At 37.8% G+C, this 17452-nt stretch overlaps 4 protein-coding genes across 5 annotated transcripts; 1 reads left to right on the top strand and 3 right to left on the bottom strand.

Annotated features, from left to right (window-relative positions):
- Window positions 1-60: 60 nt before the first annotated feature.
- Window positions 61-11209, top strand: LOC135125390 (stromal interaction molecule homolog). Its single transcript, XM_064050946.1, has 10 exons — window positions 61-438; window positions 488-633; window positions 682-914; window positions 964-1076; window positions 8333-8655; window positions 8714-8881; window positions 8929-9190; window positions 9247-9309; window positions 10152-10305; window positions 10356-11209. The coding sequence occupies exons 1-10, from the start codon at window positions 288-290 to the stop codon at window positions 10705-10707; spliced, it is 1965 nt and encodes a 654-aa protein (XP_063907016.1). The 5' UTR covers window positions 61-287; the 3' UTR covers window positions 10708-11209.
- On the bottom strand, window positions 11202-13213 carry LOC135125391 (alpha-(1,3)-fucosyltransferase 10). Of its 2 annotated transcripts, none has more exons than XM_064050961.1 (6): window positions 12961-13211; window positions 12773-12916; window positions 12510-12723; window positions 12098-12281; window positions 11873-12050; window positions 11202-11740 (listed from the first exon to the last, which is right to left on the bottom strand). In XM_064050961.1, exons 1-6 carry the CDS (start codon window positions 13042-13044, stop codon window positions 11339-11341), a joined length of 1206 nt encoding a protein of 401 aa, XP_063907031.1. In that variant the 5' UTR covers window positions 13045-13211; the 3' UTR covers window positions 11202-11338. The 2 variants fall into 2 exon arrangements, with proteins under 2 accessions (XP_063907031.1, XP_063907039.1); XM_064050969.1 differs by having other exon boundaries at window positions 11449-11793; window positions 12961-13213.
- Window positions 13214-13259: 46 nt separating this feature from the next.
- LOC135125406 (ubiquitin-ribosomal protein eL40 fusion protein) lies at window positions 13260-14044 on the bottom strand. The gene is made up of 2 exons (XM_064050979.1): window positions 13945-14044; window positions 13260-13729 (listed from the first exon to the last, which is right to left on the bottom strand). Exon 2 carries the CDS (start codon window positions 13717-13719, stop codon window positions 13330-13332), a length of 390 nt encoding a protein of 129 aa, XP_063907049.1. The 5' UTR covers window positions 13720-13729; window positions 13945-14044; the 3' UTR covers window positions 13260-13329.
- Window positions 14045-14052: 8 nt separating this feature from the next.
- LOC135125385 (polyphosphoinositide phosphatase) lies at window positions 14053-17127 on the bottom strand. Its single transcript, XM_064050931.1, has 6 exons — window positions 16943-17127; window positions 16680-16893; window positions 16417-16624; window positions 14621-16357; window positions 14385-14570; window positions 14053-14332 (listed from the first exon to the last, which is right to left on the bottom strand). The coding sequence occupies exons 1-6, from the start codon at window positions 17015-17017 to the stop codon at window positions 14092-14094; spliced, it is 2661 nt and encodes an 886-aa protein (XP_063907001.1). The 5' UTR covers window positions 17018-17127; the 3' UTR covers window positions 14053-14091.
- Window positions 17128-17452: the final 325 nt, after the last annotated feature.

The raw sequence follows: 17452 nt of genomic DNA, 5'->3' as shown, positions 1-17452 counted from the left end.
CATGAAGGCGACTCTCGTCCAATGTGAAGCGACCTTTCCCGACCGAACATATGGCAGGCCGCGATCACACTAGCGCAATTCGCGGCGAACCTCACATAATCGCCGAAAAATTTGACAGATTTTTCCATAAAACTGACACGACCTTGAAACTTCGCACGAAAATCGGCTGTGAAATGTCAAACTAAAGAAAAACACACAAAACAATAATTATTATGTTAAAAAATCGCTGTAACAACTGCGGCCTTAACACGAAACTAATACGTTGTGCAATTTGAAGGTTAACCAAGATGCATACCCGTGGAATAATTTTTTGGTTAATTTTGAGCTTTTATCAAAGTGACGGTTTCATTGCTGCACAGGAAGGTAACGCAGATAGAATGAGGCCCAGAGACAACTTAAAGAGTACTTATTCGGCCAACGACTTACTTCTCAGCGACAGTGAGTATTGCTTTCGGTTGGAGTTATCTCTTTCGAGCGCTGTTCGTAGGCTCCATTCACACCTGCAGCATCGATGACTTCGCTTGCCTTACTATGGCTGCCAACGACAGGATGGGGCTAGAAGCGATCAAAACCCTCCACCAGAAGCTGGATGATGATGCGAATGGTAACGTAGACCTGGCAGAGTCTGATGACGTAAGCTAGCTTTGAAACGCCGGAACCCCCTTATACAGCCTTATTTAGTTTTTAAGGGAGGAGCTCCAGTACGATTCGGGCTACGAAAGAAGACAGAAAGCCTTCCATCGCAACGATGATATGCACATCTCCGTAAAAGAGCTCTGGGAAGCCTGGACTAAGTCAGAAGTGCACAACTGGACCGTCGAGCAGACCACAGACTGGCTGATCTCCTCTGTCGATTTGCCCCAATATGTTCCTAGTTTTATTACGCACAAAGTCACTGGAGCGAATTTACCCAGGTATTTTTGTCACTGGGGGTGGAATTAGTACTCATTAGGGTTTGTCTAGATTGGCTGCCAATAATATCCACTATTTGAATCATCTCGGAATCAAAGATCCTATCCATAAGCAGAAAATCGTGCTAAAAGCCATGGACGTAGTCCTCTTTGGCCCCCCAAAGGGTAAGTATTGGGAAAAATCTATTTGTTGTGGTGGTATCAAGAGCCATAAAATAACGCATTATGGGTTTTTATTAACCATAAATGCCTGTTTACTGTTTACTGTATAAGGACGCAATGCTATAAAGCTATCACGTTTTAATTATTTTTTGTTGACACGTGGAGTTTGATGCTGAAAATGCATAAACCAACCGAGTGGAATTTTTTTTTTATTAAAGTGTCGATGTTCCGGACACTGCTCCATATCCGCAAAATATATTTTTTGACTTGTTTAACAGTCGGTTCTAAACATACTCCTTTGCAAAAAAAATATGTTTAGAATACTTTATGGTGTTTATTTATTAAAGCAATAAAGTTTACGTCTTTCCTTTTACTCTGATAAATGCAATGTTTCCAGATTCATTCAGTTAATTTTGCGTACATCGCGATTTCCGTTGGTTGTTCTGGACAACACGTTTTCCAATTTTTTCGCCCGAAAATAGATTCATAAACAGTTCCTCGTAAAAAGAAACTTTTAAATAGAAAAAATATGTCGACGTTGCTATCATCGTTGGAGCAGAAACGTCACATATTTTAGGTATTTCACATTCGCGGATAGCATTGTTTTCAGGGATGTCTAAGTCTTGATTCACAAAAATATTTATTTAAGTGACGTTTGCATAGCCAGATTTCTATTTTCGTTGCAATATTCTCGTTCTTAATCTAAAATTAAAAATTTTTTGTTTTCTCAAATGGAAAAATTGTCTTTTCGTATTTTAGAAGCTGTGAAACGTAAAAAATATTACATATGTGTCTATTAAAATGTATTTATTTTCAGAAGTTAAAAATATGGATACTAATTCGAAGTTTAATAACTTTAAAGGCGACTGCACCACATATTTTTATTTAACGAAAGTTTATTTGCGAAGTAAACATTTGTTGGGTCAATTGTTTCCACAACAAATAAACACTGTTTAGCGTTAATACTGTGTTTAAAAATGCTATAAAATACCGCATCAGACACTTTAAATTTCCCACGTATTATTTCGCTACTAAGATGAATTCATCACTTTAAAAATAGAAATATTTTTGCATACACTTCAAAATGAAAGAGGAATAAATCGTGACTCGTCAAAATTTTGGCGGAAAAAACGTTCTTTTTTGGAAAATTGTATTAAACATTTTAGAGAGCGAATTTGTCATTCGTTCTATAATAATAAGTAGTGCACTCGCAAACATTTTGTTTACATATGTTTACATAATACATGGTGTATTATTACATTCGTGATCCGTTTTTGTCACGTATATGACAGTGGATAGAATTATAAATAATTAAATAATTATACTTTAAACTTACGAATTTATCAGGTTGGAACATCCGGTACTGTCAAAATTAAGCGATAACTGTTTCCATAACTAGAGTGGTCCTATTATTGAAGAATCCTCACAATATTTTCAGTAAGTTACTTAATCAGTAAAAAATCGGGCTAAAAAAATTATATAGGACCTCCCTCACACACAGAACAGTGACTGATGCTTGTCAGGTCATGGCGGTTCGGGTCAAGTTCGGTTAGGTCAGATTTATTTAGGGATAATTCTTATCAAAAATTAATAAAGTTAATTTATTCACAATTTTTAACACTTTTTATATATACAAAAATTTAAATTTAAATTAATAAAAAAAATGAGACAGTCGAAGTTGATTTTTTTAAGAATAATAATATCTGTGGGACCGAAACATATTGAACCTGCTCGCTACGCTGGCATTTTTGGGTATATTTTTTTAGAATAATTTATCGTCACATGGATCTCAAGAATTAATGCTTGTAAATACTAAAATCGGAAAAAATCGAGAAATCTGAACGTGCTCGCTGCTGTTGTTTCGACAGAACTTTTTTGAGGGGAACAAACAGATAGATTTTGATTAACAATTTACCATGGTTCAGTTTTTAGTTTAGAAATTTCCGATTTCAATTTTTTTAATTTTTACTCTGACATTCTCAATTTTATAATTTTTTGAACTTTTAACATTCGATTTTTCAATCTGTAGTTTTTTTAGTTTTTGGACTCTTCGATTTTATGATTTTCCAGTTCGATTTTTGAACTTACGATTTTTTCGTTTTTAGTTCTTCCGTTTTTATATTTAAAGTTTTTTAACTTTACGATTTTTAATTGAGGACATGACAACAAGCACTTCGGTGTCATTCGAATGTGGTTGCTTTCGCCACTTTTATTTATATTGTGTTGACTGCAGATTTTTTAAAAGCACCCATTTTTAGATTTTTAAAAATTATTCAGTTTTTTGCTTTTACGATTTCTCACTTTTTCGAGTTTTAGTTTGCAATTTTTTGAAATTTCCATTTGCAATTTTTTGAGTTTTCAATTTTAAATTTCCGATTTACCAACATTTGATTTTTTGAAAATTTTAATTTACAGTGTTTCGATTTTGCAGTTAACTCGATTTTTCAATTTCTTGATGTTTTAATTTTTCGGTTATTATTTTTTGGATTTTCCAGTTTCCTGATTTTTAATTTTTGTTTTTTCAATTTTTTGATTTTACGAAGACGATTTCAGGTCTTCTAGTTTTCAGTTTTTAATTTTTCTCAGTTTCCCACATTTTTGACTTGCAATTTTTCGATGTTTCAGTTCCAGAATTTTTCAATTTTTAGATACTTTAATTTTTAATCGATTTTTCAATTTTTCACGTCTTCATTTTTTCTATTTGTAGTTTTTCTAGTTTTCAATTTTTAGATTTTTCAAGTTCTCAATTTTTTACTGTTTCATTTTCCCAGATTCTAATTTTTAAATTGTGAACAAAGAGAACAAATTTATTTCAACTGAAATTTTCACGATTTTACAGTTTTTGGATTTTTCAATTTCTATATGTATTTAAATTTCATTGCGTTTATTTATACTGTATTGCCTGAGCATGTTTTTAAATTGCAAACTTCAGAATTTAGTTTAAGTGTTTAAAATTTTCGATTTAGAATTATTCAGTTTTCGCTCCGCAATTTTTCGTTTCTTGGATTTTTCGATTTTTCAATTTATAGAAATTTTAATTTTTTCTTATTTGAATTAAACGATTATTCAAATTTTCATGTCTTAAATTTTTTGATTTGCAGTTGTTCTAGTTTTCAATTTTTAGCTTTTAAATAATCAAGTTCTCCTTTTGAATGTTTAAAGTTTGGACAAAGAAAAAACAAGTTTATTCGAACCGAAATTTTGAAAAATTATAAGGCAGACATTTTTTCATGTTGCTCTTGTGTTTTCGATGTGTTCTTTCTGAACTGAAAAGACGAAAAATAAAATATCGAAAAATTTAAAAATCTACAAGTAATAAATTTAGAAAGAGTTAATCCAAAAACAGAAGTAATCTAAAAATTCAAGAATTTAAAACTGGAAATAAAATTGCAAATCAAAAAATTGAGGAAACGAAAAATTAAAAATCGAATAACTGAAAATTCGAAAAATTGAAAAACAAAAGTTTAAATTAGAAATTTCACAAAAACGCAAAATTGAAAAACCGAGAAATTAAAAAATAGTAAAATTGAGGGATCTCGAAATTGTAAACCTCAAAGATGAAGTAACAAAAAATTAAAAAATCGCACAATTAAAGTGGAAACTGAAGAAATAAAAAATTAAGGAAAGGAAAATTCGAAAAACTATAAAAACGAAAAAAGTAAAATGGAAAAATCAGTGTTGCCTAAACTATAGAAGTAAGATTCGATTCTACCCCTGTATGGTGTGTTAAAGGACATTGTTTAATTATGGGGATAGTGCCCACCTTCCAAAATGAGAGAAACAAAATTTTTCACATTTATTTCTTAAATATAAAAGAAAAACATTTTTTTGTTCAGAAATATATCGGTCAGAATTAATAAAAATATTAATACAGCGCAAATTCATTGCCTCATCTCCCTCATAGAACAAACCGCCCCTGTCACATGGTAATTTCTCGTAGAAAAAAAGGATTTTATAATTAAGCTTCGTCCCTCGGTTTACGACGAATAAAAAAAATCGTCAGAATTGAGATAGGGCGGGTGGGCGGGGCTTATATTTTGCTTTGTTTTTCTTAATATAAATAGCCATCTTTTCACAAGAAACTTAAAACATGATTAAAATGGTACATTTTATATAGAATACTATGTATATGTATTAAGAAAGAAAGAAAAGCAAAATATAAACCCTGCCCACCCACCCCATCTTAATTGTGATGATTTTTTTTATTTTTAGAAACTTAAAACACGTTTAAAATTGTAAATGTTTGTAAGAAAATATGGATTTTGCAATTAGGCTCCGCCCCTTGGTCTGCCAACGAATGAAAACTTCATTACTATTTAGATGAGGGCAGTTAAAAAAAAAAGGCCCGTCCACCCTCCCTCTCTTTTCTCAGAGGGTATGTCATTTGCCAAAAAAAAAACATTTAATAAGACATTTATGAATTATAAATAAAAACAAAATCTACAGAAGAAAAATATAAAAGTTAGTCCTCACTACTCGCTAAGATAAAATTGATTTTGGCAAATGACATACCTTCTAAGAAAAGAGAGAGCGGTTGGACGGGGCTAGTACCTGCCAAGATAAGACTGATTTTGGCAAATAAGATCCTTCTAAGAAAAAACAGGGTGGGTGGGCGGGGCTAGTACCTGTCAAGATAAGACTGATTTTGGCAAATCATATACCCTCTAAGAAAAGAGGTTGGGTGGGCGGGGTTAGTAGCTGCTAAGATAAAACTAGCAAATGACGTATCCTCTAAGAAATGTAATTAAATTATTGCAAGAAAAAACACTAGAGGCTCCAAAGCACTTTGAAATTCTTCCAAACAGGAATACCTAGAACCTCAAAATTGTTTTCAATTTTTCAAAAAAAAAAAACGGAGTCCAAAATCAACTGCTAGTTTTTTTAAGTCCCTTGGTGTTTTATTTTCACATAAATTTAAAGGGATCTGGTGTTTTGTTGCTGGATGAACTTCAAAAAATCTTTTGAGCTGTTAGTGTTTTATTTTTACGAATTTGAAAAAGTCCTGAGTGCCGCAGTGTTTTTTTTTTTTAATTCGGAAGACTCTTGGGTATGCATGGTATATTATTTTGGAAACCCATGAAGATTTTTTGTAAATTATTTAAAATAATTTTGGGAAATTTTGGTGTTCTATTTTTTGAAAATTCTGACCTGACCTCTTTGTGAGTTAATTTTGGGACTGCGATTTTTTTTTTTTTTTTTTGAAAATTGTGAACATTCTTGAGCTGCTTTGAAGCCTCTAGTGTCTTTTCTTCTAATAATTTAATTACATTTCTTATAGGATACGTCATTTGCTAAAATCAGTCTTATCTTAGCAGGTACTGGCTCCACCCACCCACCCACCCTCTCTCTACCTAGGTGTTTGTCATTTGCCAAAATCGTCTTTATTTTAGCGGTTACTAGCCCCGCCCACCCGCCCTCTCTTTTCTTAGAGAGTATCTCATTTGCCAAAATCAGTTTTATCTTAGCAAGTATTAGCCCCGCCCACCCGCTCTCTCTTCTCTTAGAGCTAAGATGAGACTGATTTTCGCAAATGACATACCTTCTAAGAAAAGAGAGGATGGATGGGCGGGGCTAATACCTGCTAAGATAAGACTGATTTTGGCCAATGACGTATCCTTTAAGAAATTTAATTAAATCATTGTAAGAAAAGACACTAGAGACTCCAAAGCACTTTCAAATTCTTTTCAAACAGGAATACCTAAAACTTCAAGATTGTTTTCAATTTTTCAAAGAAAAAAGGGGTCCCAAAATTAACTGAAAAACAGGTCAGGTCGGAATTTTCCAAAAATAGAACACCAAAGTTCCTCAAAATTATTTTAAATAATTTACAAAAAAATCTCCATGGGCTCCCAAAATAATACACCATGCGTACCCAAGAGTCCCAAATTAAAAAAAAAAACACTGAAGCACTTAAGACTTTCAAATTCATAAAAAATAAAACACTAATAGCTCAAAAGATTTTTTCAAGTTCATCCAGCAACAAAACTCCATATTTCTTTAATTTTTATCCGAAAATAAAACACAGGGGACCTAAAATTAACTGCAAACATTTTAAACGTAAGGTTTTGAAAATTTCGACAATTTTTGATACGTCAAACATTTTTAACTGCTTTCTCGATTTTTGCTGATTTGTACATAATAAACCTTGAGATTTATTATTATAACAAAACCTTGACAGCTTCCCTGAGTTTTTTCCTAATCACTTCTATGAGATTAAAGTGCAAAAAACAAGGCTTATAATGCGAGCGCAGCGAGCATGTGCAGGTGTTATTAAAAATAATTCACTTCAAGTTAAATTATAATTTAACTGCTCAGGAACAGCAGTGAATATATATATATATATATATATATTTTGTTAATAATTATTACATTATTTAAAACTTAAAAAAAAAACGTTTAGAATGCGAGCGCAGCGAGCAAGTTCAGGTTTTATTAAAAAAATTGGTCTAAAGTTATACAATTTTCAAGAAAATTAGCAATGTTATTGTAATAAAATAATTAATTTTTGTAATATAAATAAATATATCCAATAACTTTCCAGAAGCTTGTGTGCGTTGGTTTGCGCATGCGTCCCTATGAAATCTTGTAAAAACAGGCAGCTATGGATTAAAAAATAAATACAAGTGATGAAACTTTTCAGCAAACACGATTTAGCATAAGTACACACTCGACAGCACTTCACCTTAGTACAGAGAGAGAAATTCCCAAAATTAATTCACGACGATGATTTCATGTAAATCATACGTTGTCAATGCCGGCTCATGTTCAAGGTGGCCTTCGTCACCACCACACGAACCTACAACAAAAATCGAAAATATCGATTTTGTGTGATTATTAAGTCACCGATTCAGCATAATTTAAGTATTACAATAACGTATCCCACGGTGGAACGGCATTCAACCATCCGATTAGCCACAGTTCCATTTCACTAGCAAATCTTACCTCCAATTTAGTGAATCCCCACGTTACATAAACCGGCGATTTAAGATTCGTTTTTTTAATGATTCGACATGCCTTTTACGTAACCAAAATTGCACCCAGACCTCAGTCCTGGTGCACCATCACATCTTCATCACATGTCCGCCAGGATGTTTATAACGGAACCCGGCAAACCGTGACAACAATGGTCCAATTATATAACCATTACCGGCATTGCTAATAATTCCCGATCGCTTTTTTCGTATTCGAGCCTCGGACAGAATATGTGCGCGCAAGAGAATGTCCGAGTCGACCAATGAACGTTCTTTTCCTCCTCGCAGACGGCCAACCCCACTGGAAGGACTTCACCCTGATTGTGCTGATCATAGGGGGCGGCATAGGGGTATGGTACGCCTTCCAGCAGAACAAGAAGTTCAAGACCCACCTGAACCGCATGAACCGTGACATGGACAGCCTACAGAACGCCGAGAAAGCGCTAGAGAACCTCGCGAAGGAGCTCGAGGAGGCGAAACAGGCGCAGGAGGACGTCATCACCGAGAAGCAGAACCTCGAGAAGAGGCTGCAGGACTCAAAAACCGACTTGGACTCGCTGCCCAACTTGTACTCCGACTTGGAGGTGTCGCAGCTCAAGGCCGAAATCGAGGTGAGCAAAAAGCGGCGACCTTTGCTGTGTCCTTGTTCTTGAATCTGATTACGTGCAGATGCTGCGGACCGAACTCCAAATCGCTGAAGGTGAACTGAAGGACAGGTGCTGGTCGCCGCCTCCGCTTCTCCAACATTGGCTCCAGCTCACGCACGAAATGGAGAACAAAGCGTACATGAAGAAGAAGATGGCTGCCGAGAAGCAGTTGCAGCAAGCGCGGGAAGCTGTAGGTGCTTTTTTCGGGTGTAGTTGAGAGTATCTGTGGTGTTTCAGTGCGAGAAACTGAGGAAGAAGAGGTCGAGTCTGGTGGGGGCGTTCGTCTCCACGCATGGGAAGTCGATCGACGAAGTGGATAGAAGTATAGTGGAGGCGCGGACGGCCTTGAACGAAGTCACTCAAGAGTTGCAAGAGCGCGTCCACAGATGGAAACAAATCGAGATTTTGTGCGGGTTTAGCATTATTAACAACAACGGGTTGCAGTTTTTGGAGAGCACCCTATACCGGAACTCCAATGGGCGGGCGCTGCCAATTAGAGGTACGCAAATTTAATTTTCTTTGTTCGTCGGGGTTCATGTAATTTTGGTGGCGCAGGTCGGATCAGCAGCCAAGATGATCTAGATGACGACACCGGTTCGTTGTATGGGAGTCATCAAGGTAAGAGTATCTCGTTTGATGATGATTCCTACGATAATTCTGATTAAGATTTAACAAAATAAACCCACTTGTACTCTTTTCGGTAGCTGTTGTTAGGATTGTTTATAATGTAAATAATTTATTAAACGTGTTAGTTTAGGTTAGTGCTTTTAACAACCTCATGACTTAACTCAAGACTCGCTTGCTCTACCTATAATACTCTCCTGTCTCTCTACTGTCTTCCCGGTCATGAGGTAGTTAATTCTAACTTAAGAAACGTACCTGGATTACGCTTAATGTTTGGTTCGTTGAAAGAATGAAGAGTGTTCAGTAGGTGATAATTGGTTTACAGCACGGCAGCAGCGCAAAATTGGGGGATCATCATGCTGGCACTCTTGCATATATTTTTTAATCTCTGCATTACCCATTTCGACAGTTTTTGCTAACCTAACCTGACATCGTAATCACCAGAGATTCTTAAAACCTGTACTTATTTTTGAACCAGTTTATATATATTTTTATAGCTGTTTTGCTTGATTGTAATTTATTTTTGTGCTAGGGGGCTTGTATTTCCTGATTATTTACCACTTAGTTTGTAGATGATGGTTTCAATCAAAATATAAAGGCCTGTTGAGAATTAATTCCCATTTATTTTTTATTTATTTTCCGTTTTCCTTGAGAGTTTGCAGCGGAAGCGAGCAGGTAAGCGAGATGGGTCTTTAGCGCTTGGTAGCTTGATGGTGCTTAAAACACTAATCGCAGTCACACTCTATCCCTACGCCAGAACCGCACGTGTGCGATTCGACGAACCAAATATCAAGTAATTAATAAAATGCATGCTGGGTAACTAATCTCGGTGTAAGATGGCGCTATATGTACAGGATACTCAGAGTCGGCAGCGCACCACTCGTGGAAAGAGGGCGACTCGTCGGGAAGCGAGACCAGCCGACAAGAAGACGACCAGCACTCGGAGAGCAAGCCCCAGTCGGCGGTCCATTTCATGGTGGGAGGAGAAATGTAAGTTGGCGGCGGTCGCGTGCCCTCGATAAGGCGTGTCCTATTCACAGCTCTAATTGGCCGGAGGAAAAAATCAGCAAACTGTCTTCCAATCCCAGAAGTATTAGCAATAATAATATATCTATGACGACGCGGACTTCGCCCATGACGCGCTCTCTTTCGCAAGATATTAACGTGGGGGGCGTGGAGAGCGGCCGGCCGAAGTCCTCGCACTCCGACACGAGCCTGGACGTCCCTGCGAGGCCCAAGTCCTTGAGACACACGCCGATCAAAGAGCTGCCGGCGCCCTCGATGGAGGAGGACGTGTGCTCGACCGACTCCTCGTTGATGGACGAAGACATCAAGAAGAAAAAGAAAAAGCTGTTCGGGTTCGCGAAGAAGGGGAAGGGGAAGAGCGACTGAGTAGGCGGCGTTATAGGATGACTTTGTTTCTGATGTTATCCCAGACATCCGATAATACAGGGATAATGTACCTCATTGGATTTTCTTCATTTTGTAGCATACTAATAGGAGATTTTCAATATGTCATTTTTTAGTTTGGTGTATTTTATTCATTGCTTTGTAGCGTGACGTATTGAAAATACGATTTTTCCCAAGGAAAGTTGACTTGAAAGTGTACAGATATTAGTCTTCCATTTAACCTGCATTATTTTGTATATTTTGGACAAATCTTAGGAATGTTTTTGTTCCTCTTTCCAGTTAATTTATTCCATTGTACTTAGAGATCGTGACTGAAACGTGTCCTAAAGCGCCTAAGTGTACTTCAATTATTGTGATGATAATTGTACCTTTTGTTCTATCAACCATTGGATTTTTACGACGTTAAATTGTGATAAATTAGTGAACACGGAGATTTTCATTTTCGTAAACTTACTTAGATAAAATAAAGACAGGGGTTCTACTCGTTACTATTTTATTTTATAATATTCATTTGCAATAATTGAGTATTTATAGCATTGTTTTCACAGAGGTTTTTTTAATCGCAGAGTTATCACTTAATAAAAGTATACAATTTTTAATTCGACTCAATTTATCAACAGGAAACTCTTTCACTTTTGTTATTCACCACGGAATCTACCAAAGCCCGGGACTGGCAATCTCCGGACTGCCAAAAGTACTCCCAACTATTCCCTTCTTTGGGCTCAATACAATCATATACAGACTTCGAACCTCGTTTCGTCACACCTTCGTGAATCTGTTGACACACGAAACACTCGAAGGCTGGAATTAGGTCATCCTGATCGGAATCAACACCAAAACGACCCTTGCGTAACGTACTTTTAAGAAAATTGTTCTCGACTTTGCCACTTTTGTGCTCGAGAAACGTCTCGTATAAAGTATCGTTGGCGTTGATTTTGTGTATATAGTTTGCCAGTTCTTCAGGCGTGGCGAAGTTTTTCGCCAAAATAGCCGAACTTGGGTTGGGTAGCCAGTCCTGACACAAAATGGGGGTAAGTTCGGTAATTTTGTGACAACGCCATCTACCAACTAGATTTTTAATATTTATATTTTTTAGTAGAATTTTTTTTAATCATGACCCCCGGAAACCGCATTCAAGCAAACCTACCTCTACAGACGGTGATCCTAAGTACACAGGAACTGATCCAACCACCAAAGGCCGCCACAGTTTTTCAGTAATGTAGTCATCACAAATTGCATTCTCAAAAGCTAGAACAAATTTATACTTTGCTATAAAATGAAGCAGTTTGTCGTTATAGAGATCCATAGAGTTCACGTCCGCTATTCTGTAATGGTGACACTATTAAATGTTTATTGTTAGACGGTGACTTACCCTTTTGGGAAATGTTTATTGTTGAGACAAGCCCCAAAGGAATCTACTTGTATATGTTTCATAAGCTCGGCAATATAAGCGTCCCGTTCTACGGGAGTATCACAGTCTGATTGTACATATAATACTGGTGCAATACTGTCCAGCAGTCTATTTTTTTCATACAGACTCACTAAATAACGGTTATCTACAAAATCGCGTTTAAAATGACACAATATTGTCTATAAATAACTGCTTTTGAAATTTAATGTGTTAAAATTTGCCGCTTCTTTTTGATGAGAACGTTGCTATTGACATATGACGTTAGTTTGACATTTGACATCTAATTATAAGTGCGATCTTAACAAAGCGGCAAAAATCATATGTGACAGTCACTTACAGACACACTTATATAAACAACGACACTGTGTAATACCTGTAATCATAGTCAAATTTTCTAAATACTGTAAAGTCAGTGGAAAATCACTGTATCGACTAAACGTTGCTGTAATATCAAAAACGTCGTAAGTCCGCTGGTATAAAAAAAGGGCCACGTTTCTGGGTGATTCTTCATGAAAAACTGCCCAAATTCGACTTTTAGGGATTGGTGTATCTTCATATTTAAATAAACTTCCATAAAATAAAAAGGCCTTGAAAATCAACAATTACAGAAGCACTTAATTACCAAAACAATTGTACTTGCAAATTTTTATTGTTTACGTGGGTTCGGTCTTTGCTTAATAAGCAAGTGTACTTTGAGCACGTAATCATTCTTTCGTGATCTCCCATGAAAGGGGTCCACCAAACTATAACCGGGTGTCGAACTTCAGACAAAAATAAAAACTAAAACACAAAAATTGGAAGCGAAATAACACAAAAACAACTACCTGGACGAAATATAAAGCCCCTGAAACGACCAGCACGAGCAGAAAAACATTTTTTATCTTGAACTTGTAAACATAACCTAACATTTTAAACGAAAGAAATGTTTTCTTTGTTCGTAATATTGTCACATATTCTGGAGTGGTATCACTTATGTGGAGTATAAACGCTCTTTATTTGTGGTTTGATACTGAATTGAGATAAAAATTATCAAGAACTACCGAATCTCCATGCTCGTTGACATAATTGATGTATTGTTGGTTGCATAACTTAGCACATACAAAACACGGGATAAATAAAACTCTTCTGACCAAAAAATTGTGTATTCAGTATCCTCAAATTACATGAGAACCTGCAGCATGAAAATTAAAAACTTAACCCTTCAACTTCTTCTTTGGGCGGAGATTGTTCGTGTGTCCACATTTCGACTTGCGACAGTTGGTGGCACGTGGATGCAATCTCGCGTAGCACTTGCGGCAGATCATCTTGTCGCAGTTGTACTTCTGCGCCAAAAGACGCAGAGAAGGCTCGATGATCCCGCCTCGCAGACGCAACACCAAGTGAAGGGTGGACTCCTTTTGAATATTGTAATCGGACAAAGTGCGTCCGTCTTCCAGCTGTTTTCCGGCGAAGATCAGACGCTGCTGATCCGGGGGGATTCCTTCCTTATCCTGAATTTTCGCTTTAACATTTTCAATCGTGTCCGAAGGCTCGACCTCAAGGGTGATAGTCTTGCCGGTCAGGGTTTTCACGAAAATTTGCATGGTGGCGATGCTGAAACAAAATTCAGAGTGCTATGACAACCGGGTGTTTGAAACAAAATGGGGAGGAAAGTGGACATAACCTTACTTCAATTACGGGCTAAATATGAAGTTTTGGGGGCGGAACGACCGCTGGCGAACGAGGGGGTGTGAATTTGAGTGTAATGAGGGGGTTTGTGCACGAGTTTCTGTGTGGTGTGAGAGGAAAATTGGAGGAATTGTACTTACAGATGCTACAACGTGGTCGCCACAAAATTCTTTTCCGAAAGAGGACGGCTATAGGGAACTGCTTTGCCGACAAGGCGGAATTGACAGTTGGAGGGAGGACGCGCCAAATTCGAATAATCGTTTATTAATAGACTTGGAATCACAGACTTATTTAAAGCTAGCGTATTTTTGGTACAGTGCGAGGTCGGACGCTTTAGGTAAGAAACCTCCATTGATCCCCGTATTTATATAATTTTCATAAATCTGAATTGACTTTTTACTGACGGTAGGTGGGGTGACTTGGATGGAAGTGTCTGCGGTGAAGTTGCTTTGTGGTTTTAAATTAAGCGAAATTGGAGTAAAACTGTTTCTGACTGTCCCGTTTGCCTTTTTCCCGATGAGAACATATCTGCAACGACAAATGTAACTACAAACACCACAAAACCAACCACATATTTTACTTTTTATAAGTCATTATATCAGCTTTCTTGGGGTCGGTGAGCTGCGTCCCGTATATTTCTTTCATTGAGGGGAAAAGCGACTTGAATGTTGGGGGTTCTGGACTACTTTCTTTGGACGTAGTCCCCTGGGATTCGTTCGTGTAAGTACTGTCTTCATCATCGCAGGAATCTTCGTCTGAACTAGAACTAAAACGATTGTAAATACGTCTGTGAGGGGCTAAATTTAACATAATCACCTAGAACTAGACGCAGCAGAACTCGTAGAACTCTGCCCCGTAACAGAAGGGTTCTTCATAGCAAGCCCTTTATTCGAATTTTCCTCTCTTCGCCTTACTGGACGAATTCGTATAATAAAAGGGCTGTAATCCGTCGTACAATTAGGCATAAAATCTCGAACCGAGTTACTGATTTTGAACGCATACACGTCATTCAAAACGCTAAGTTCGTAAGGTCTGTGATAATCAGAGTACGCATCTATCATTTCCGCATCCCGAGAATGAACCTGAATTATCTCAGAGCATGCTTTAGTTAAGTCATTGTAAGCATAAGGAAGACACTTAAGTACATCTCGATCCCACCACTGACTCAACGACTTATTATTATAGACAATCGGTTTATGGTGAAAGTAATAATCCGACGTGAACTCCCAAATCTGTGGTTTACACTCCTCGGGAACAAAAATCCCCAGAAACAGATTTATGGTGTTCTGCTTATCAGCGTCTGAGAAAGTGTTGCTGTAATATCTACTCAAAGTCTGCATTATGTCGTTCCCTTGTGACGTCCACGGGGCCGTTTTTCTGTACGTTTTGATTCTGTGGACCAACTGCGAGCCCCCGTATTGCAAAGCTAAAGTGTCTCCGTGATCCTCATACAGACACTCTAACATCCGCACGCAATCAGTATCGAACTCTAAATTCGGAAAATCTAAAATCCCTAGAGCGCACAATTGGTACCCCAGGACACACTTTCCTATAGCAAACTGGGCGGTATTGGTTCGATCCAAACAATCGACACAATTCGTTCGAATAATCCCCGTCTGGACGCTCCCTATATTATTCCCGCTTTTGTTCTGTCCAACCACGGTTGCCAACTTCTGCGAAAAATATCTCTTCTGGTTGTGAAAAATCCCAGTTTTCATGACCGCATTCCTGGCTATGTCTGCCAAATGCCCCATTACGTTGGCATTATTGCCTTTATTTTTCCTCGCCATGTCGAAAGTCTTATACACAATCTGGTGCTCCGGTGGAAGAAATTGGTTCAAGTACTTGACCGCGGAGCTCAACTCATCACTCAACAACCTCTCCTGTTTCTTCCTCTCTCTCTGCTTCACTAGATTCAGAATCACAATGGGAGCCCCATACCGTTTCAACAGTTCGTTGAAATGGGCCCCCGCGGTCTCCGCATACGGGTCATACAAGTCCATAGTGATAGCCGGCTTGGCCACCATTTTCCCCATATCTTGTCTCCAGTGTCCGGGAATTGACCCCCTCATCTGTACGAACGACGTGAAATGACTTTGACTGAACGACGATACCCCGGAATCATGAACCATCTGCTCGGTTTCCACCTCATTGGCGACGTCGCCTTGGAAATTGGCCCCTCGTTTGAGGAATCGGGTACCGGCGTACCGGCTGGACCGTCGCGCGATCAGGGTGACGTAAACCGACCGCCCGAAGATGTTGATGTTTGATTGGCCGATGAAGCCGTGAGTGATATAGAGCAGCCAATCAGGGTGCAGCTCTGGCTCAACCAAGCTGAGTAAGTGGGTGTTCCAGACGAACTTGCGGTGGGGTTTGGTGCGAATGCCGTAATCATGCTGCTCGTCGGTGCGGGAGCCTTGGGAAATAATGGAGGAGGTCAGAAGGTTGGTATCATCGGGGAAATAGAATTCAGAGTCTTCTTGGAAGGTGGGGACGAATTGTTTGGGGTCGGTCAAGTTGTGCTGGAGGGAGTGGGTGAGGTCGTAGCTATAGCTAAAGAAAAAGTAAGCTTTGTTAGAAAACAATCAAAAAGTTTGAGGTTAAAGTGTCACCTAAAGTAAAAATTACTAGCCAAATCAATATTCTGGAACATCTTCACATAGCGCGGCTCTTCCGGATGCACCAACCGCACTGATTCATGTGGAATGTAGATCATGGTTGTGTCTTCAATTTTGTAGATCGTGTGGTAACCAATAACAGCGACTTTGCGCCTTTTTGTAATAAGGATAATATAATACCCTTCCAGGAACCTTATAAAACCTATAGTAACACAGTTTGTGTGATCATTTTACATTTTTTAAAGAAAGCGTGTTACCGACAATCCCGAAGGACGAAATCCCTTTTGAGAAACCGCTCCCTCCTGAGCGTTGCCGATTTCCAGAGTCTATCATGTTGATGAGGTCATGGATTTCTTCAGCTGTGTATTCAACTTTGTCATCGTATATTTTCAGGTCTCTGGATTCCTGGCGGTCGATTTTGAGCACCCGGAAGCGGGTTTGGGTGTTGTTGGATCCGACGAGGTAGTATTTCTGGAAGACATTGGTTTAATAAATTTAGTAGAGGGACTGCGCCACTTACTGATTTGGTCTCATATAGGGCGATTTTTTGGATTGAACTGATGATGGGGTGAAAGACGGCGCCGCTTTTTTCCATGTTTGGGCACTCATGTATTCATTTTTTCGTGGTTTAAATTAATAATTGTGGGTTGTTTGCTTGTTTGTTGTTAATTGTTGACAGATCAGCTGTAGTTTGACATTTGAGAGGTTGGCAGGTCACGGAACGCCCACTTATTAGAGTATTGCTGGTTGCTGGCTTTCAGGCGTACATTTAACACAGGGTTGTACCGTCATTAATTTATCATTTTTAATTTAACTTTCACCTGCAGGAATGTAATATTTAAACAATTTGTTTATTGTGTTAACTATTATAACTTAACTGGTCGATTATACTTATATTGTTTATTTATTTATTAGTCGTTTCATTAGATATTACTTTCAAGGGAATCATTTTTGTTATTATTACTATTTTTCACAATTTTTGGGTTTGAAAGGGAATGAACAAACCTTTTTTCATAAAGCCGTATACTAC

The sequence above is a fragment of the Zophobas morio genome, unplaced genomic scaffold (genome assembly GCF_036711695.1).
Source record: "Zophobas morio isolate AGI-343-1 ecotype UQ-CSIRO unplaced genomic scaffold, CSIRO_AGI_Zmor_V1 ptg000002l, whole genome shotgun sequence".
NCBI lineage: Eukaryota > Metazoa > Arthropoda > Insecta > Coleoptera > Tenebrionidae > Zophobas > Zophobas morio.
The sequence above is the reverse complement of the archived record's forward strand: the minus strand, read 5'-3'. Positions and strand labels throughout refer to the sequence as shown.